Source organism: Natrix helvetica (assembly GCF_964273705.1).
Source record: "Natrix helvetica genome assembly, chromosome: Z".
Classification (NCBI taxonomy): domain Eukaryota; kingdom Metazoa; phylum Chordata; class Lepidosauria; order Squamata; family Natricidae; genus Natrix; species Natrix helvetica.
Window position 1 is genome coordinate 96,401,132 of NC_138554.1, and position 22,291 is coordinate 96,423,422.

Below are 22,291 nucleotides of genomic sequence, written 5' to 3' on the forward strand. Positions count from 1 at the left end.
TTGAGTTCATATTTTTATTATGCCTTAAGTGCAGCTTTAGTAATGCCTTTTTCCTATTTACAGCATATTACAAACCCTCGGAAAGCTGGACAGCAGGATTTAATGATCAACAACCCACTTTCACAGGATGAAGGGGTAACTAGTTTGCCTTTGTATTTTTTGACTACATAAAAAATCTTCTAAAATGTGACCTAAAAGTTTATTTGTATATTAAACATTTAAGCTATTGCCTAGCAAGTTTCTCAAGTCTATTAAAAGCAATAAAACATTAAGAACTATTTTTCTTGGATTATGTGCCATCAACATACCCCTGATCCCCACCTCAAAAACTTGTACTACCTCATCATGGTGGCGAATGTTTCTAAAATGGGTAGCCAAGAATCCCAAGAAGCTGTATCAAGAGAATATAACCCCAGCAAGATTATCCAAGGAATAAAGATTGCACCGTTAAAATTTAGAATGAGTGATGAATGTTATCACTCACTGTAAGTTTTGAAGGAGTGATAATTATGACTGGTCCTCATACTTATGATCAGCATCCTTTTAGTCATGTGATTGTTATCTGTGCACTCATTGCCCAGCTCACAGTTACAACATTGTATCCTGGGGTCACTGGATTACCATTTTCAACCTTCACTGCTATCTTCCAATAAACAAAAGTCAATTAGAAAGTTGGAAAGAGATTACAATGGTGGTCCCATGATGTGCTTAATAACACTATGAGTTTACTTAACAGAAATTCTGGAACTGATATTGTGAAGTGACACAGTCATGTGACATCACTGTTTACAATCATGATGCTGTCCAATAGAAATTCCTGTCCCAATTACCATTGTTAGGTGAAAACTGTCTACATTACATAATGTCCACATATATAGGCATAGATTTCATTATTTGAACCGAGTATCATTAGATTGTGTCAGACCCCAAAACAAAGAATGACATATAATGATTGTTTCAAGCTGAGTTCTTTATTATTTCCACATGTATAGCCAGAATTCCGCCAAATTAAAGCACTCCACTATCTGCATCTCCCGTATACTCTGAGAGCTATAAGGGAAGTTCTGTCTTCATCCTCTTTCACACAAAATATGTGGACTAAATTGTTTCTTATTCCTTTGGAATACATCCCCCTCCCTCCTGGAAATTTATTCTACTACATTCCATCATATAAATCAGCAGGTTGTCCTCTTGCTTCATTTCAGTCTCCTAGGCCATATTATCCAACTACATTTTCCTCCTTCATTTTTCCAATTTTGGCATTCCAGATTCCAGTCATAAGCTGCATATTGTGGTTGCATGTGCTATTAATTTCAAATAGAATTTGATCATAAAATTCATCAACCTTCTCTTCTTCCGTATCTATGATTGAAGCATAAGCTTCGATAATTGCCATATTAACTATGTCAACCATATTGACATCCTGATTGTCCAAGAAGTTTAATTGATATTATTTGGTCATGATTGCATTGTAGCCAAGTACTGTTCTTGTTATACATTTCCTAACTATGAAAGCAATACCATTCCTTCTTTGTTTTTGATGCCTAGAAGTAAACACAATTAACTGAAAATGACCAATTCCAGTCAATTTAATTTTTTTGTTCCCAATTTGCAATTAATTTATTTAATCTTTCATTATATTGAGGTTTCCCATATTATGTTCCATATACTGGTAATTCTTGCTTAAGGTCCATTCTCTCAGCAACCATTCAAAGTTATGACAATGCTGAATGATAGGTCCTTATAGTCACAGTCATTGCAATCACTGCAGTCACATGATTGCGATTCCGACACTTGGCAGCTACCTCCCAATTATGTCATAGTGTCCTAAAAAATCACAATTTGCAACTTTTGTTGTCAGCCAGTAGCAAGCAATGGGAAAGTCAGCAGAAAGTCACAAATGGTCATCACATAACTGTGGGATGCTATGATTATAACTAACCCTGTGATTCATCTAACAATAGCAATGGAGACGGCTGTTGTCACATGACATTGCACCTTATAATCATATCATTTGGCAACTGAGTTTCCCATTCCAATTACTTTCGGTAAGCAAGGATTATCTGTACCCATTGTAATTTTATCTTTGCAGTTTGGAATTTTTCCTTCATGGCAATTTCTGTGAATATAGCTGCATTCTGTTATACTGTTTATAAAACCAGACAACTTTGATTACTTTAATCAGTTTGTAAGCTATACTGTCAAATTATATGACAACATTTATTTACAGTGCCATTCTTCTTAAATAAGTTGTTGATTGCCAGCTATCATTTGGCACTATATCATTAATAACTTATATTGTCCACCCATGTAATTTCCTTAGTAAAACACAAGAATTCTTTATCACTGCTTTCAAAATGATGCTGTTGTCATTATCATTGGCCTCTAGCATTTTCCTATATTGCTGTTGCCCAATAAAGATACCTTGAGTGATTCTGCTGGGGTTATATACATTTGTCATCAAGTCTTGTTATTCATATCCCAGGAACACACCTTCCATCACAGTAAGGCAACATAGCAGGACTTTGGAATACAAAGAATTGTACAATATATTGGACAATAGACAATCCAATAACTATGTTGAACATACAATTCCAGTAGGTAACATTACTGCAAACCCTCCATATTTAGTATTAAAAAATCTGTTTTTTAGATTAAATGTTCCCCCAACAGCAATAAAAAAATCCCTGAGAAATAATTGAATATACCATGATTTGCAAGAGTGGGAAAATTACTTTCTTGTAACTTTTCATTTTTCAGTATATTGCATAGAAATACTTGGGATCAGTAGTATTTCAAATTGTAAAGTATGTGTGCACATTTAAAGAATGAAATGTTTATAATAGATTAATGTAATTTTTCAGCTGCTGTTTTGCCTAGATTTGGGGATACTGAGCACTTTATATACGTGTATATAAATATAATAATATTGAATATATTGGAATTGTTCAGGATGAACTCTGCAATTAGATTGTGTTTTTTTTTAAATGCTGTCTTGGCAATGAAGTGCAGTTTAAAAAAGCACATTTCTAAAAGAATTTTGTAAAATATAAAATAATATTATTCCTTAAAGCCACTTGTGGTGCTAGTAAAATAAGTGAATGATTTGTTTTTTTATAAAACTAGACAAGATACTTCCTCATCTCTACAGTTATATATTTGGTTCTCAAAAGAAATGAAAAGGCAGTTCAACAGTTGAATTTATATAGAGTAGGCACTTAAACAAATAATAGACCTTTAAACATCATTTATGGAATTATTTTGCCTACTAGCATCCTATATGCATGTTTTCAATTACTAGAGCAATAGAATGATCCCTAAGGATATGCATTTTTTTCACTAGTTTTTCAAAAGGAAGACGGAGTATTACAATTTAAATCTCATCATAGTTAAGGACCATCTGCATAGAAGTTTGGTTTTTTATTATTGTATGTTTTCAAAAGCTTACAGCTTTATAATATTGAAAATATTGCATCCCAGTTATTTCTTTTTTTATTATTATTAAAAGAGTTTTGTACAAACAATTTTTCCCCCTTTTCACCCCCCCGCCATACAATATAAATCTCATACAAATGCTATACCCCCCAACCCCCCCACAAAAATTCACTTTCAAATATTATACCAAATACTTTGCCCCCTCCTCTCCCCCCATCTTAAAATAGATTACTCATAACCCCTTTCCTCCCAACAAACACAATATAAATTTCTCTTAGATTAATAATAACACATTGATCCCATTTTCTAAGCTAATTTAACATCTATAACTCTTAATATAAATTTCTCCTAGCATAACAATGTTTCATTAATCCCATCTTCTAATTTATTCATACATATATATTACCCCACCCTCCACCCTAACCCTCCCCCACCTCCCACACAAACCCACCCCCCTGACTTCCGCTGTATACCACTCTAACAATTCCAAACATCCCATATACTATTTACTCTGATCATCTATCGGTCTAAACAAGTTAAAAGAATATATAATGTATTGTTAGAAAGAGACTCAGAAAGTGAATTGGTTAAGGATTGTATGATTAAATGGGCTCAGAATTTTGGTGAAGTGGTTATGTTGGAAACGTGGGAAAAAATATGGGTTCAGAATGTTAAATTTACACAGTCACAGAATTTAAGGAAGAATTTTTATAAAATGTTTTACAGATGGTATTTAGATCCTAAAAAATTATCATGCATGTACCCAAATGTTCAACCAAAATGTTGGAGATGCGGGTGTCTAGATGCTACCTTTTTTCATGTATGGTGGACTTGTAACAACATCCCAGTTATTTCTAATTGTTCAGTGTCACATTGACCATATAGTGATAAACTGGAAGTATTTTGAATTGTAATGTGGCAGATAAATGTATTTTCCTCACTTTAGGAGCAGAATTTATTTTTCTCTTTGAAAATGTATTCTTAAATGAAGATATTGCAGATTCACACATTTAACAAGAATCTAAGTGTTTTAAAACTTTATATAAGAACAGGACTTATAGGACTTCCTTTATGGCTATAAGGACTAAGAGGAAAAACATACCAAGGTGTACTGTATTCAGTCTTCTAAACTTGTGAAAATTACCAGGCTCAATTCTGAATTTTTTTAGCTAGAATTATTTGTAACTTTGGTTATTAACATTAGAATTGGTTATATGTATTTACAGTGAATTTTTCAGTAATAGATAATCAGTTATTATAGCAGGTACAATCCAATTTTAAATATTCTTTTAGAAATTAGAATTTCTAAATAATTCCAATAATTATTTGGTAACAATAAATAATAAATTATTATTACAGTTCATTATTGATGCTGTGACTCAGCATCAAGAATCAGCATAACTGAACCAATTTTTTCCCATTTATTTCCATGAAGTTATCCATCCATTAACCCATTTTTACCACATCACTATTAAATATCAGCTTTGTGAGTTAAACTATCTCTTTACCTAGCATAATATAAAGTGGTATGTGAGCTATATATAAACTTTTCATTCTTAGAATAGTAGAATTCTTTATGAACATGCTCTTCAAATTCACCTCAAGGTCCACTATTCAAGTAAACAAGAGCACTTGATGTGACAATTCTGAAAGAGGAAACAAGGATGAAGATTCTCTTCTCCAGAAGTGAAACATGATCCGTATTCATTTTTTTCTGATAGAGCCTTGATGAGCAAGAGATCAGAGCAGGGGTTTTGTTTCATTCTCTCAGAGAGTTGCCACCTGTTCTTAGTCATTTAAAATAAATTTAGTCATCAGCGTTTTTATTTAACATTTCTGCAGGTTTTTTTTAAAAGCTGAATGTACTATGATTAATTCTTCTAGTGAATATCAAGTGTAACCAATAATGTTGGTGTGTTGCCTGTTGAATAGTGTTTTATATTAGATACACGGAGATAGAGATTGATTGCCTGGAGAGCAATTTATTACTATAAAAATGGCATGTAACAAGAAACATTTGATGACTTTTTAACATTTTTGTTATTTTTTAGCAAATGAAACTATTTGCTTAATTTTGGAACAGACTAATTTCACCACCACTACCGAGCAAGTTTTCCATTCTTACCAATGAAATATATTCTGTCTTTATTAATGCCAATAGCCAATGAAGTAAAAAGAATAATATTAAACAGTGTTTCCTGTTACTGAATGTAAAGAAAGAAAAACAGAAAGCTGGTACAGACTTTATAAAATTATATTCAAGCCTAGTTCTTTTTGGATTAGGCATCATTAAGGCTATTATATTCTCTGCATAAGAGATTATAATAAACCTCCTCCTTCAATTTTCTGTTGTAATATAGATCCAGTTGGAGATTCTGTAGTACAATATGATTTCTGCATTAAACAGGAACCATGTTTACACAGTGATGTTATGTGTGAATGTGGTCAGTTAAGTTTTACAGTGTTTTACAGAAAGTTTGATTTTTGCTCATATTGATGTAAACTAGAAAGAAAGAGTGCTATAATAAGGGTAGAATCTAACCTCATGATAAGTAAACATTTCGGGCTTCGGCAATACTTTTTAAAGTGTTTTCAAACCATTGCAAAGTCCCACTAAGTGCCGTTTGTAAATAAGAATAAGTTATATATTTCAACTGTAGTAAAAAGCTTAAGAAAACCAAAATCTGAAATATTAAAATTAAAAAATATAGCTAAACTTACAGATAAATGTTCCTGAACAAAACAGTGATGCTGTTTTATTCCTGGACAAAACAATTGTGCAACACTATCAGCAGCTGTAAGGGAGGATTAGACAAAAGGCACACATATGTATAGATAAATATATAGATATACATATATGGATGCAGTATGGATGCACATACACTACATGTGCAGACATACTTTAAAACAGTGGTAGTCAACCTTTTTCTACTTACTGCTCACTAATGGATCTTTCTTGATGGAAAAATTTCCTTACCGCCCACCAGTTTTTGCGCAAGTGTAGAATATTTTTTAGAAAGGAGGGTGTTTTTTTAAAAAAAGAAATGTACATACATTTATCTTTTTATTTCTACTTTATGCATGTTTATAATGTTTTTAACTTTATAAAGTTTAATTAGAAAACAATAAAGTAAATTGAAATTAGCTTTACTAGTGATTAATGAGATCTTTGAGGCTGATGCTGCGAGACTAAATATTTGATATCTGGTTCGATTTTCGTAAGGAACAAACGAAGGTCTCCTCTTTCGGTGCTTTTCCTTTTTATCTCCTTTTTTTTATCTTCCTTAGGGCTATGTACAAAAGTAAGGCTGAGCTAGTTAGCCCACTTATTATTATTAGCCAACAACAATTCTCTCCTGCCTTTTCTTTCTCCTATTTTGCAACTGCTCTGCTCCACTTCTGCCTGTCCCTGCTATCAGTTTCTACTCGACTTCTCCTCCTCCTCCTTTCCCCACAACCCCACTCCCTTTTAGCAGTGATGATGTTACCTAGTTTGGTAATGAAATGTCTGTAAGAAAACTACCAAGCTCAGAAAGCAGCAAGGATCCCCTATCCCCCACCTCCTCTTTCTCCCTTTCATTCTCCTTTTTCTCTTTTCTGCTCCTTCCTTCCCCCCAAGCTCAGAAAGCAGCGAGGATTCCACTATCCCCCACCTCCTCTTTCTCCCTTTCATTCTCCTTTTTGTCTTTTCTGCTCCTTCCCCCCCCCCCAAGCTCAGAAAGCAGCAAGGATTCCACTATCCCCCACCTCCTCTTTCTCCCTTTCATTCTCCTTTTTCTCTTTTCTGCTCCTTCCCCCCCCCCCAAGCTCAGAAAGCAGCAAGGATTCCACTATCCCCCACCTCCTCTTTCTCCCTTTCATTCTCCTTTTTGTCTTTTCTGCTCCTCCCCCCCCCAAGCTCTGTAAACAGCAAGGATTCCACTATCCCCCACCTCCTCTTTCTCCCTTTCATTCTCCGTTTTGTCTTTTCTGCTCCTTCCCCCCCCCAAGCTCAGAAAGCAGCAAGGATTCCACTATCCCCCACCTCCTCTTTCTCCCTTTCATTCTCCTTTTTGTCTTTTCTGCTCCTCCCCCCCCCCCAAGCTCAGAAAGCAGCAAGGCTCCCCTATCCCCCACCTCCTCTTTCTCCCTTTCATTCTCCTTTTTGTCTTTTCTGCTCCTCCTCCCCCCAAGCTCAGGAAGCAGCAAGGATTCCACTATCCCCCACCTCCTCTTTCTCCCTTTCATTCTCCTTTTTGTCTTTTCTGCTCCTTCCCCCCCCCCCCCCTCTAGCACTTCACCAGCTCAGGCATGACCGGAGAAGTTTCTCTTCTCAGAAATGTCTTCAGTGGAGCGGTGAGGAGCTGAGGAAACTTCTCCAGTCGCGCCTGAGCTGGTGAAGCGCAGGCAAGCGCCGTCCCATCGCCAGGGAAACAGTGAGTGAGGTGAATCACGTGGTTGCTCAGATCACACGGGCGCAGCCCGACCGGAGAAGTTTCTCTTCTCAGAAATGTCTTCTCGGGCTGCGCCCGTGTGATCTGAGCAATCACGTGATTCACCTCACTCACTGTTTCCCTGGCGATGGGACAGTGCTTCTCGCGCGCGTTAGTTCAAAAGGAGGTTTTAACCTCCGAAATCCCCACCGCCCATCTGGAATCCCAAAACGCCCACTAGTGGGCGGTAGGGACCAGGTTGACGACCCATGCTTTAAAATTATAATTATAGCAGGCAGTTTATTCAGTTTATTAGCTAAAATCTCAAAGCTTGTTCTTTTGAGATATTCTTTCTAGCAGAGCAGTGCAATTTTTGCAATTTTTGCAAATCATATAATTCAGGGTTTTTAATGTTTGATCTTTAGAAGGATATTGATGGCTTAATGAAAACATTATGACAGACATAGCTGAGGTTCTGGTTGAAGAGGATGCTTTGTCTGACTTCTAATAAACAAGACCTATATAGAAAAAATGACTTCTAAGTGCAAAATAGGATGACCTATTCTATTGATTATGTGCCCTCAAGGGTTTTTTTTTCAGCTCCTAGCAACTAAATAGGTGTTTTATACCCTACCAATTCATATTTGGAGGTTTTTTTGTTCCTGATGTGTTCTATCATCATTGACTATCTTTCAAATAATATTTTATCCTTTTGCAGAGTCTTTGGAATAAATTTTTTCAGGACAAAGAACTTCGAAGCATGATTGAACAAGATGTAAAACGAACGTAAGCATCATTATTAAACATTTCATAACATTTCATTTCTATGAAATACATTTTCCAATTTGGGGCTTACAGCTAGACTGCCATTTAGCACTTGTATGGGTTTGAAGAAAAGTTTGCCTTACAGGTCATATTATAGCACTAAAAGTTACATGCTTTTCCTACTGTGCCTGAAAGAATAGCAGCTACTTACTCATAACTTAAATACCTGGTTTCAGTAAAACAAAAAAAGATCAGTTGCATACAATATTTTTTGATTAGTGGAATAATTAGGGATTTTTAAACATGTATTTTTGAAAAACAATAGATATCATCACAAGTCCTAAAATGGCTTCCCTAAAGGATATGGGTTATAGCCAGTTCAGTGGTAGGATTCAGCCAGTTCGCACCTCTTCAGGAGAACTGGTTGTTAACTTTCTGAGCAGTTTAGTGAACTGGTTGTTAGAAGAAATCATTAGAGCAGAGAACCGGTTGTTAAATTATTTTAATTCCACAACTTAGCCAGTTATAAAATGTCCACTTCCCAATATAGACATTAGTGATCTTTTATCAAATCCTTTGCAGCCTTCTTTTTTTTTCTTTACTAGCCTAGTTTACCATAGCTTTATTTTCTGTCAGACATTTTTATTTTATATGAGTTTATTACAGTTTATTATAGAAGTTGACATTTTATGCAGCATAGCCACTAGCTGTATTTTGCAAACATAAAAAATATTAAAATCAGATGAGGCAGGGATGCAGGGAGAGACCCACAGATGCAGTTTTGCTCAGAGCACCAGATTTCCTATCCTGCATAGCCAAATATTTTTTATTTTCTAATTTGCCTTTTAATGTAATTGGTTTTATTATAAATCAGTGCTATGTTACATTAAAATATAATTATATGTATTTTTAAAAGAGTTTCTATGAGAAATAAAAAAAGAATAAGAGGAACTCACAGATCTTGTGATTAAATTATGTTTATAATACAAGATTGAACAGATGATTTTCTGTAATTCCTAACACTTAATCAATAAAAAGTAATGTGTAATTAGTGAGAAATGTCATTCATCTAGAGGAATTTAGCATTGCTATTTTTGTGGATAACTTTCCTACTGTCAAAGACTCCTTAAGTATTCCTTATTATCATTGTGAATATACTTTCATCTCTGTAGCCCGGGGTCATTCCTGTTAAGGAACTTATCAAAGCTAGAATTCAGATCCGGAAAATATTTTGTCAGAGAGAGAACTCTGATTGCATTAAGTAATTCCAATTAAGCTCAATTACTATTTATCTAGTATCTTTCTGTTATGATTATAGCATAGTTCTATACTGAAATTTGGGATAAGAAAATAGTTCCTATGGATTTTAAAATGCAACTTAGTATGATGCCTTTTTCTGTTTATAGAATTAATAGGCATAAGTAACAAAACAATGCCCAGGAAATATTGACATTCCTTATTACTTTATATTGTGTGCCTATATTGAAGCTGAGTTTTCAGATATATTTATGCTGTTAGATGTATAATTAAAATCTGAGTATGCTTTCATGTAAATGTTCGCAGATGGTATTTTTTGTTTTTAAAGGGGAACAGTTCAGAATGTTTAAGATTATATAAATATCTAAGTTACAATTGGGGAATTAAAATTTGAATAAGGATAGTTTTGCTAGTTTTAGAGCCATTGTAAAAATATTGCACTATTACTTTGACAGAGGGCATGATATGTTTAGGAAAAAACATGTTCTTTTTTAAAAAAAATGCTTTTAGTAAATAAAAAAAAATCTTGTACATGCATCTTAGGTGGTTGTTTATTGCCATCTGAACAAATTATGCTGTTCATTTCTATTTTTAATATTATATTTTCTCACTAGTCTAGATTAGAATGATTGAAATTAAAGAAAAAATGGAAGGGTCTGTTCAGTTCTCAGCTCTTTTCTAGCATTCAGAACTTCCACAATTCTGATTAATAATATTGTCAATATGTTTTCTGTTTTATTTGATTTTTGTATATCCTGTTGTAGCACATTCTATTGATTTTTGCTAAACCTGCTTCCATATTACTGTAAACCTGCTCCCATCATTCTGTGTTGCAGTTTTGTAGAAATTTCTTCTTCATTGCTGTTGTTTAGCTTTAGCTCAGATAAATCCTTCTAGAATCCATATGGAATGTGCTAATATATAAAATAAGTAAATAACCTGTAAGTGTAATTTCAGTTAGAAAGTATATCAGAAATGTTCTTGTGTATGGTGGCAAAGCACTCTGAATGAGTAGCATACTTATTGGAAGTTCATTGAGTAAAAAAGGAAGAAATCTAATAATTGAAACCTATTGTAATCCTAAATCATTTTGAGCGCTGTCATTTATATTAGGGTTGTTTTTGTTCTTGTTTTAAATCAGATTTCCTGAAATGCAGTATTTCCAGGAAGAAAATGTGAGGAAAATTCTTACTGACATTCTCTTCTGTTATGCTCGGGAAAATGAGCAGTTACTTTATAAACAGGTAATGAAACATGTTATACAAGTGGCATCCTCGATTCAACATTTTCCTATACTTCACACAATTAATTGAACTGCAAGACAGTTTTTATTATTCTAAAACTGGGCATAAAGATTTAGAAAATGAAAAATAAACCATTTTATTTGTTGTGTTATAAAGAAAACAAGCCATTCATGCACATATTGTCCCTATTCGTGGTAAAGTACTCCTTCAAATTGTTTTCAGTACTGCTGAAACTTATTTCCCTTTTTTTTTTAAAGTCACAAATTCTTGTTAACTTCATTGAATTGTTTGCTAAAGCTTATTGAAAGAGATAAAAGGAAAAACTTTGATGTCAAATATCCTGCTAATAAAAATTAAAACATGCATAAGTTGGGTTGGGTTTTCCTGGAAATAATATGAGGCCTGAGCTGGGTTTCTTGCAGTTTTAAAGAGTAAAGATTGATTGATTCCAATAATTTTAAATGCATTACATCCTAAAACAGGATTGAAATCGTTTAAGAAACTAAGGTCCTCATATCAACCAGGAGAAAAATATAAAACATAAAATTCTATTCTATCCTTGTTTACTCTAAGAATCGTGTCCATTTCCAACTGAGGATGAGCTGAAGCTGCCAAACAATTATCTCTCCCTTTAATAATACAAATGGACTGAAATATGGTATTGAAATAGAATGACTGAAATATGTCTCAGAAACAGCCTAGCATTTGCTAAAATGAACAACTTATCTTATCTTAATTGGATGTGCTTTATTACATGAAAGCTGCATGTGTAGTTAGACCAATTTTTTAAAAAAAAAACTTTTCCATTTCCTCACAAGCTGTTAAGTTGTACTGGGTCACCTGCTAAAAATAGACCATATTGTTAATAGTTATGAGATTTTATTGAATTAATTAATGATACTGTTATCTTTTTGTGAAATATCTTGCTGAGTTAACTGAAGCTGGAGAGATTCTATAAGTGGTATTAATGAATTTTGACAGACTGATCAAATGAACCTCTTCTTTTATTTGTTCATGTTTGATTAATCTACTAAATTTAAAGAACAGGTTCAGTTTTGTGATCCTACTTGCTGTCAAGGAAGGAAATGTTTCTCCTTCTGTTTTTGAGTTGTGTCATTCCCATGATTTACCTGGAGGTAAAAGTACTGTGGGAAGTAGTGGAGATTTCAGTTGCTGAGCATTTGTGCACATTAATTGCCAATAATAAGAATTTACATGTATATTATTAAAACTCTACAACTTTTAACTAGACATTTTCAACTAGTCTCCTCAGATGAGTTAACTTACAATATGCAGAATTTGTTATTGCCATGGAATTGAAATTTGGCAAAATTTTAAAACATTTTATGACAGAAAATTATCGTAAGGCATTTTATGACAATACAAAAGTTCATGAAATATTTCAAGGAGATAGCTCTGAATACTTCTAAATTTTTAAAAACTTTTCCAATACATTCCAGTATAACTGACATTGTTAAAGGCATGAGGTAGCTGGTAAGAAAATATTGCTGAAATGATGATCTAACAAGTCGCAAGTTGTCTAGTATCTTATAATATTTCATGGATAATCATACTAAAATGTATTGATGTTATCCAAAATATTATTATATCATCCAATAATTTATCAAGATATTTAATTAATTATACATTTTAAATATATTACATAAGTTTTTAATAATTCTAATTTCAAATGTTGCTTAAATTCTTGTCCAATATGATTCTTCAAATAAAGTTTAGACACCCTCCCTTGTGAAAAAGTTTCTTAAAGTTGAAATTGCTAGCAAAAAATCAGCTATTTTATTTTAAAGTCTTTACTTTGTAATTATGAAGTATTTTCACCTGCACATCTCATATTTTGGAGTATAAGACGCACCGGAGTATAAGACGCAGCAAGGTTTTGAAGAGGAAATTTTTTTAAAAAAGTTTTTGCATTCTGCAAATCTCCCCAAAACAGTCCACTTTTTGCAAAAACTGGCCCATTTTTTTCAAAAAATATCCTTTAGGAGGCTTATAGAGTGCTCCTGGGGGATGGGCCCCCCAAAAATGAGCAAAAAATGGGCCATTTTTCACAAAAACGGGCCCATTTTTTGTCCAAAAAAGGCCATGGATAGCCTTTAGGAAACTTATAGAGTGCTGCTGGAGGGCAAAAAACGGGCCGTTTTTCCTTCATTTCTGCCCTCCCCAGGCCCCAGGAGCTGTCTGAGTGCCTTCTAAATGCTATGCACTGCCATTTTGGGGAAGGGGCGGAGTTTCAGGAGTCAAAAAAATGTTGTATTCAGTGTATGTGATGCACCCAGATTTTCAGCCTCTTTTTTGAGGGAAAAAGGTGTGTCTTATATTCCGAAAAATACGGTACTCACAGAGATGCCTAGAGGCCTCCTGGTTATTAAAATTAAATAAAATAACAGTTACAGTCTGAATGGAAAGAAAGATCAGAATATTTGTTATCTGTGGAATTGTCTTTCCCTCGCTAATTTTAGGTCCTATACTAAAAAGTGATTGAGCCTAATTTAGCTCCATTATTAACATTATTAGCAACTTTATGGTGGAGAAAAGATCGAATCAGCTGGAAGGGTATCCAAACTTTTGTACCTGCCATATTTGCTGTTTTCTTATTTTGAATCTGTAAACAATGTTACATAAATAGCAAATTTGTATTCAAATTTGAAGGAAAATGACTTGTTTAATTTTCTGCTGAACTATTTTGGCATGCTATTAGGTTTCCATTTTATTGGAAAAATACAATGAGTTTAAATTTGCTTTCTTAATTGTATCTGAAGGATATGTGTAGGTATTAAAATTAAGTAGTATCAGTAGCTAATTTCTTGTATCAAATCTACAAGTAAAGGATCTCTGCCAAATTCTTTTGGGATATAACTCCCACACAGACACCCTTATTACAATAATACAGGCATTTGTTTAACCTTAGACAACATGTCTCTAAAGATAATTTTATTTAACTAAATGCAGTCTTGAATCAAGTAAAATTACAGTTCTAAATTTGAAGAATCATCCATATATGTTGAGAATATAGTTTATATTTTTTTTAATAAGTTCTTGCTTTTATCAGAATATTTGGCTTATTGAACCATTTGAACTTATCATCTGGTCATACAAAGCAGGGTATTTCATTTCCAGCAAGTCCTTCTTCCCTAAATATCATAAAATATTTGAAAGGATTCTAAAATTAAGAAAGAAAAAATGGTACAATAATGTCATTTTATTCCAATACAAACTGTTGAAGTATAAGAAAGAAGCCCAATGGAACTATCATTAAAACTTTAAATTTACAACAGCTTCTTTTAAAAAATCTAACATTGTGTGCTGGCTATTGTGCCAAGAATTTTAAATTGAAGAAATTGAAACTCTAACGTTATTTCCTTTTTCAAATTTAAACTTCTCTTTTAATTCATTAATCAGAAGTACTACTAAAATAACTCTTACTCCTTTCTGATATCTTCTTTCTATCATCCCAGAACTAAACATAATATGTCAAAATTAGTATAGAACTGGTGCCAAAGCAATTGAGAAAGATTTTAACCAAGTATAACTAATGATAATAGAAAAGGTTCCAATGTACTAGATTATTGTTTGAACCAATCAGTAATAAATAGTGGTCCTTAGTTTCTACAGTCACACTTTGTTTTATAACAATGCTTCGATTCTCAAAGGAATTGTAGATATATCCAATAGTTACTGATTTTTGCTTTGGAAGATTTATTCTATATAATAGTTTAACTGCTTGTAAGCAGTTTTTTTCCTAAACATTGTTTAGGAAAATTGTTTTATGAGAGAGCACATATGTTATTGGCAAAAGCAAAATTTAAAGTAAGGCCCATCTACATTTTTATATCCAAGAAACATGTTTAGCATTCCAGTTGTGATGTATACATTTAGATTAAGTATTTTATAAAGAAATCATAGCAACAATAATATAAATAAATATAAAACAAAAGAAACTATTAACAAAAAAGCAGTATAGCAGATAATAAAAGCAAAGGAAACTAGATGCAGATATAAAACAGAGCAAATGTCTACAGTACATGCATTAACTTAGTTCTTGAAATGTGAATATGATAAAAAGTTCTTCAACTCATACCAACAATGCAAAATTATAGTTTCTAAGTAATATTACTTAGACATTTTCTACTGATGGTGCTACTAGTACTGAAAAAAAATTCTCTCTTTTGAGTTTGTGCAAAGTTTTGAAAGGAACTTGGAATCAAGGGTGAATATGGGAAAAGATGTTTCTTCCATTTAAACAACCTACTACAGCAGTATCAAACTCAAGGCCCGTGGCCCACATCTGGCCTGCGGGGTGCTTAAATCTGGCACTGGAAATATCAAAGGATGGGCCCACAGTGCCTGTTTTTGGCCAGCAGAGTGCTCCTGGAGGCTGAAAACAGGCTGCATGGGGGCCTCGTGGGGCTTCCGCACACCCCGTTTTGGCTCACAGGATGCTGCAGGAGGCATCCGTCCCATCTCCCTCCTGCTCCCCCCTGCCAACCTGTGGAGGAGAACTACAATGCTTTTCCAGCCCTCAAAGAAATCCAGTTTGACACCCCTGACTTACTATATCGTAGGACTATGGGTTCTAAACTATTTTCAATGGCAGTGCTGTGCATTGGATATAAGGTCATACTTGAAGATCACCTTCAAACTACAAACCTGATCCATCATCTTCATTCCTCACTTCCATAAAACATTTCCTAGTGCATTCACATAAATACTGAAAATCATGAGTAAGAACATAAGACATGATCTACAATATCAGGTAAAATACTTATATAGGCCATTAGTCTGTGACATATAGTGGTTAACTAGATGGATTCAGTTATCTCACAGCATAGATGTTGATTCTTCAGTTATCATTCTCTATAATTGTTATGAAATGTATACTGTCTACCATTGAGGAGGCACTCTACTAACATCATTGATTGGTACTAGTCTTGATCTTCCATGAAAACCCCAGTGGCTGTAGTCTTTCTTCATAGTAGAGCTGTTATTATTCAGAATAGTATTTTTTAAACAAAAAAAGAGTTTTAAATAGAGCTAAATGTAAGTGCTCAGTGGCGAACTCATTGATATTCTGCTATTTTAAAATGTTGTGACTTTTCCATTTGAGAATACTGTAAATACTGATTAAAACGTAATCTATATTAAAAGAGCTCAGTAATACAGAGTTGATAAATGCTGATACACTAGACAAAATCCAGACTTTTCTTTTTAATTCTAGGGCATGCATGAACTATTAGCACCTATTGTCTTTATTCTGCATTGTGACCACCAGGCTTTTCTACATGCAAGTGAAGCAGCACAACCAAGGTAGGCACCCTAGATTTTTTTTCATACAAAATACATTGCTACTAAAGTAGAATATACATTTGGAACTCTAAAGGTAGTATCAGTTGCACTTGTCAATTGCCAAAACTTATTATATTTGAAGAATGATGCAATCACAGAGGAACATATTTTAACATAGATAGAGCTGTCCAAAACCTGAAACTATATAATTGCTGTGTTGCTTACTTCTACTGTCGTAGTTAGATATGGTAGATAATAAATACTGATGTATGTCATTTTTTTATTTTAAATGTTAAACATAACTGTCAGAACATATCCAAACTTAATATATTGCTGTTTGAATTTCATTTTAAATAAATGTAAGCATATAAATGCAAACATATTTAAAATATGTCACTTAATATTAAAAACCTTATATGTATAAGAAAACCTACATTTCACAGATAAGCTAAATATATAAATTTCTGAATTACTTCATGTGCTTTTTTTCAGGCCTCAGAAAGATTTTTAGACCCAATCTGAAAATATTTACCTGTTGAAACTACTTAACATAGGTAGTCCTCAAGTTACGAATGTAATGGAGCCTGCCCATTCCATTCGTGACCTGAGGAGTCATGGGAATGAATCGTACCTTGAATGCGATCACTCCTGCCTTTCACCCATGCATTTGCTAATCAAATATACGGTTTGTTAAGTGCATGTTAAATATTTCAGGGTGGGGAAGGCCATGCGTGGTGGGGGTAGGAGCTAGAGATGGAACAGGCCACCTGCTTAAGATCACTCAAGGCCTCTACAATCCATTGAAATATCTCATGCTCACCACAATTTCTCCCCCCCCCCCCATCTGCTGCTCTGGGTTACTTAGCGTGCGAAGATCTAGCAAGCTGCCTCTTCTCCAGTCTCTCAGCCATGCATGCCCCTCCATAGCTCCATTTTGATATGCGCAGGCTTTGCCCGACACTTTGCCAACCACTTTACTTAGTAATATCACTTTGCCAACCAAAATAGAGCATTGTGTTATTGTGTGCAGGCCTCGCCTGAGCAGGCGCATCCCTCTGATGCTCTGTTTTGGCCTGCGCAGGCCTTACCCAGCCTAGATAAGCGCCCCCGTGTTTATGAACAAATCTCAAAGCTACAAATCTTGCAGCATCACATCAGTTGTTCGCTCTTACAAACAATCACAGAGGCACTGCAACATTTGTCCTGAGCAGGCCAAAACAGAATGTCGGAAGGGCAGTCCAGACCTCCGTTTGGTTCCGTACCTCTGTTTTGGCAAGCAAAGTGCAGGACGAATGTTGCCAAGTGCTGTGGTTGTTCGTAAGGGTGAACAATTGCTGCAAGATTCATAGTTTTGGGATTTGTTCATAAATAAAGCACCTAGGAAGCGCTTATTGTGTAACTTTGAATGTTCGCAAAGGGAATACTTGTAATCCGGGTATTACCTATATTGCTTATATGGGCAATAGCAGTTATACAATATATCAAGAGAACTATTACTTAGTAATATCATTTGGGTTTACTTTCTAAGCAGGTTCTGTATATTCAGTGAATTTTTTTTATTAACTACTTCTTTTTAGGTAGAAAATACCTAATATAAACAGTGGGACCAATTTAAATATAAAAGTCCTTTCTTGATAAATTGATGTTTAACCTCAGATTTATCATAGGGTCACTATTTGGAAATAGAAAGACTGAAATAATACTTTTAGACTGTTGACATCATTGTGTTAACTCATGTAATGTTGCAGGGATCCCTAAATGATTTCCATTTTTCTGGAATTGCTAATTCTATGATATTTCAGGAAATTGTACTCTTTTGAACTCCAAACTCTTTTATACGTGATACACATTTCTTTAATGGTTCAAGCAACATACACAATCATTTTAATCATGCAGAGTTGTTAAAGCTTGGGATTATTGGCACATGTTCTCTGATTCTGAACCACTTGAAACAGTCATTACCCACAGCCCTTTGTTCTGTGAGGTCAAATAGATTATTGTAATGCTCAATACAGAGAACAAAATCCTACCTATATTGGACCAATACTCATTAAATAATTAGGAAATGGCTGGGATCTTACCACTCTTGGCAAAATCTATACATATGAGCTGATGGTTACACAATTTGCTTGCTATGCTGGGCTATGTGCTCTTCTCTAGAATCAATTAGCCTATAAGAGCTCTTTTCCTGACGCAAAAGAAGGAAGAATTTCCAAGATCCAAATTCTTTGGATGCATATTCATGAAATTTGATTAATAGGTGCAGGATCTAATGAGGAGAGGAAAGTGGTGCAAATTTTTCAGTGGTGCATTCACTGGCGATATTATGCTTCTCCATAGTGGTCGAGGTAGCATCCAGACTCGGTTGACCTTCATCCACTCATTGCGAGGACTGAGCCTGACAGTTGTTGAAACCACGCCCCTGTCGCTAGGCAAAGTTCCAACTCAGTCCCTCAATGAGGACGGATGCATCATCACTTTGTTCTTGACTGAAAAGAATAATTGAGATATTGGCTTTGTGAGTACATTGAATGAAGGGATAGCATCGTGCTGGGAGCGACCCTGGATGGTTTAAGGCTCTTTTAGGAGCAGAAGCGTCTGTGCCTGTAAGCCCCCTTGGGGCATAAAGGCTTCGGAAGGCGGTGGCTGTTTAAAATTGGTCTTTTGCTGACTTTAAACATAAATGCGGCTTGAAGAGCTCTGGAGGCTGCGAAGTTTGCCATTTTAAAATCCACCGCCGCCACCGCGCTCCTCTGGCTTTGCCATCTGACCCTTCTGATTCCGCCTGGAATCTTTGCCTACCCTGCGCGCTCTGATCAGCAGCCGAGCTCGGGGAAATGCTCCGCCGCTCCTGCTTGCAGTCGAGTGGCGAACCGCGATAGCTTTAACTGTTCAATCTACTGCTGAGATCCTTTAGGCTACCGCGAAGTGACCCGTGCCTTCAAAGCGCAAATTTCACTGTGCGGAGCAGCACGTTCTTCAGCGAGTCGCCTTGCCTGTCAGCGGACTGGAACGGTCGAAAAAAGGTGCAAAGTGCCATTTTTGTATTTCCACGCCTTTTCCTCCCAGTTCAGAATGGCGGCCGCCAGTTCTGTCGAACTATCGGACACTAATAATATCACCCCTGGTGAAAGTGAGGGCCCCCAAATGGTGGAAGGACAGGAGGGCTCTCAATCGCCCTCCAGACCTTCAACTTCCAACCCCTCTGACACCGCGAAGTGGCATAAGAAGACTTTAAAGCCTTCAGCCAAGTCTAGCAAGTCTAAAAAGTCTGTTAAACCTGCTTCTCGTTATGAGAAACAGAAGGAGAAAACCTTGGAGCGTATTCACAAAAAGGCTGCATCTAAGGCGGCTCCTTCCTTGCATTCTACTGATACTCCACAGCTTGCTCAAATGCAGCTGCCTTTGCAGCTCTCTCCTGGGGACAGGCAGGGCAGGGAGGCGTCCCTTAACCCTCTCTTTCCAATTTATGTCTCTGGCATTTGGGGACCAACGCAGGAGATCAATTCCTCTGCACCTCCTGCAACTCACATCACGCCTCCCAATTTCCAAAGGATGGACACTATGCCATATACTTCAACTATGCCATCTGCCTTACCAGGCATTAATCAACCAAACCTCCTCTGCATGGTAAATTTCCAGGACATCATTGCAACTGCAATTTCCCAGGGCATTGCAGATGGATTGCAGCAGAGGGCTACTGAATCCCAAAAGCAAGCAACACAAGCACCAGTTTCTGACCAACTTATGGTGTCCCCAGCACCTTTGCCTACAGCGGGTATCTCGGCACCGGATGAGGAGGCATCAGATGACTCTTCTGATTCCAAGGAGGGGGAAATCAAAGAAGCTGAATGTCAGAAGATGAGGGCAGGGAGCCGGATGTTTTCTTTTTCTGGCCTTTTTCCTCCAACCCTGTTCCCATCACTGCTATATAAGGCCAAGATGGCCTCAAATTACGGTTCACAACCGGCACCGACCACTCCTCAACCAACAACTGACACCCTTTTTTCTGAGCAGGCGCCTCCATCAGAAACGATACCGACCCCTAAGATTTTCATTGACCTGGTCCAACGTCAGTGGGAAGCCCCCACCTCCGGCCCAACTCCATCTGCTTCCAACAAAAAGTTTTTTAACATGGCTAGCGACTTGGCCCAGTTCCTGTCACCCATCAATTGACGCTCCGGTCACTGCCCTCTACACTTTGGCCAATATGCTGGGGGGGGACAGAAGATGTCCTAAAACCAGAGGACAAGAAAGCGGACCTCACTTTGCAGCCTGACCACCATGGGCAGTCCGGGCCTCAACCACTACCTCTTTTTCACCCGACCTCCAGGTTGGTGCACCTTGGTGTCTTAATTGAGACCGTTGATTGTAGGGTATTCTTGTCAGAAGAGCGGCAGGATTCCCTTAGGTCATTGGCATCTCAGATCACCAGGGAATGCAGGGACTCCTTAGCCACTCTCTCCAAATTGCTGGGCACCATGGTGTCCACCATTGGGATAGTCCCTTGGGCCCGCTTGCATTCCTGACAGCTACAATAGTTTCTCTTAAGGTTTCAGAAGACATTATTGAGCTGCTCCCAGGCCAGGGTTTGCATTCCTGCAGAGGTTTCCACTCCCTCCTTTGGTGGATTTCTCAGGCCATCGCCAGGGGCCGTCTGTTCAAGGACCAGGACTCGTTGACTCTTACCACGGATGCCAGCCTGTTTGGCTGGGGGGGCCACCTCCAGGGGCAGATGGCTCAGGGGCAGTGGGGCCGGGTGGACCAGACTCACAGTATAAACTGGTTGGAACTGCGAGCGGTCCACCTGGCCCTCTTGTCCACCTGATGGATGAAGCCATGCAGTTGGGACTTGGGCTGAGAGGCATCTGCTGTCTCTCCGGGCACATTTCGGGGGTGGCAAATGTACAGGCGGACTGGCTCAGCCGCAAGGTTGTGGACAGTTCTGAATGGCATTTGCACCCATCGATCTTCTGGGACATTGTGAACAGATTTGGCATGCCGGTGATCGATCTCTTTGCACCCCCACAAAACTCAGCTCCCGCGGTTTTACTCTCGATTCCCCGTGCAGCAGTCAGAGGGGGTGGATGCACTGAGGTGCAGGTGGCCTCCGGGTCTCCTTTATGGGTTCCCCCCGCTCCCTCTCCTGCCTCGTGTCATCCAGAAGATCATGGGAGAGAAGGCGGAGGTGATCCTGGTCGCCCCCCACTGGCCGCGCAGGCATTGGTTTGCAGACCTGCAGACCCTTTTGGTGGACAGGACCTGGGGGATCCCTCAGGACCGGATCTCCTTCAGCCAGGGGTCACTGGAACATCCCGATCCCCAGTGATTCCAGTTGACCGCCTGGCGACTGAGCAGAGCATCTTGAGGGAGGACAACTACTCCTCCAGGGTCATCCGGACTATCCAGGCCACATGGCGTCCCTCAACTGAACGCATCTACAATTCTACCTGGCGGTCCTTCTGCTCCTGGTGTGCTGGTAAGACTTTGGATCCCATTAGGGTTACTATCCCACACGTCCTGGAGTTCCTCCAGGACAGTTTGGACAAGGGTTTGGCCACAAACACCATTGGACATCAATTGGCAGCTATTTCTTATGTATTGACTTGTGGGGGTACCTCTTCACTGTCCCAGCAGCCCACGGTGCGTCGTTTCCTTAAGGGAGTGTCCAACCTTAAGCCACTGGCAGTGCACAGATATCCCTCATGGGATTTACCCAGAGTTCTTGACGCTCTTACAACAGCCATTGGAACCACTACGAGAGGTCTCACTTAGGTTCTTAACTTTGAAAATATCCTTTCTGGTGGCCATCACCTCCGCCAGAAGGATCTCAGAACTGCAAACACTTTCAGTAAGAGAAGATCTGTGCGTGTT

The 22,291-nt window shown here is 37.1% G+C and overlaps 1 protein-coding gene across 3 annotated transcripts in view; it reads left to right on the forward strand.

Annotated features, from left to right (window-relative positions):
- The window catches only part of TBC1D5 (TBC1 domain family member 5), a 407,032-nt gene that overhangs the window by 236,353 nt on the left and 148,388 nt on the right, over positions 1-22,291 (forward strand). For all 3 annotated transcript variants that reach the window (XM_081970868.1, XM_081970866.1, XM_081970867.1), the window contains exons 7-10: positions 64-135; positions 8,566-8,633; positions 11,011-11,113; positions 16,350-16,438. In XM_081970868.1, the coding sequence (XP_081826994.1) occupies positions 64-135; positions 8,566-8,633; positions 11,011-11,113; positions 16,350-16,438 (332 nt within the window). The remainder of the gene's footprint in view (positions 1-63; positions 136-8,565; positions 8,634-11,010; positions 11,114-16,349; positions 16,439-22,291) is intronic.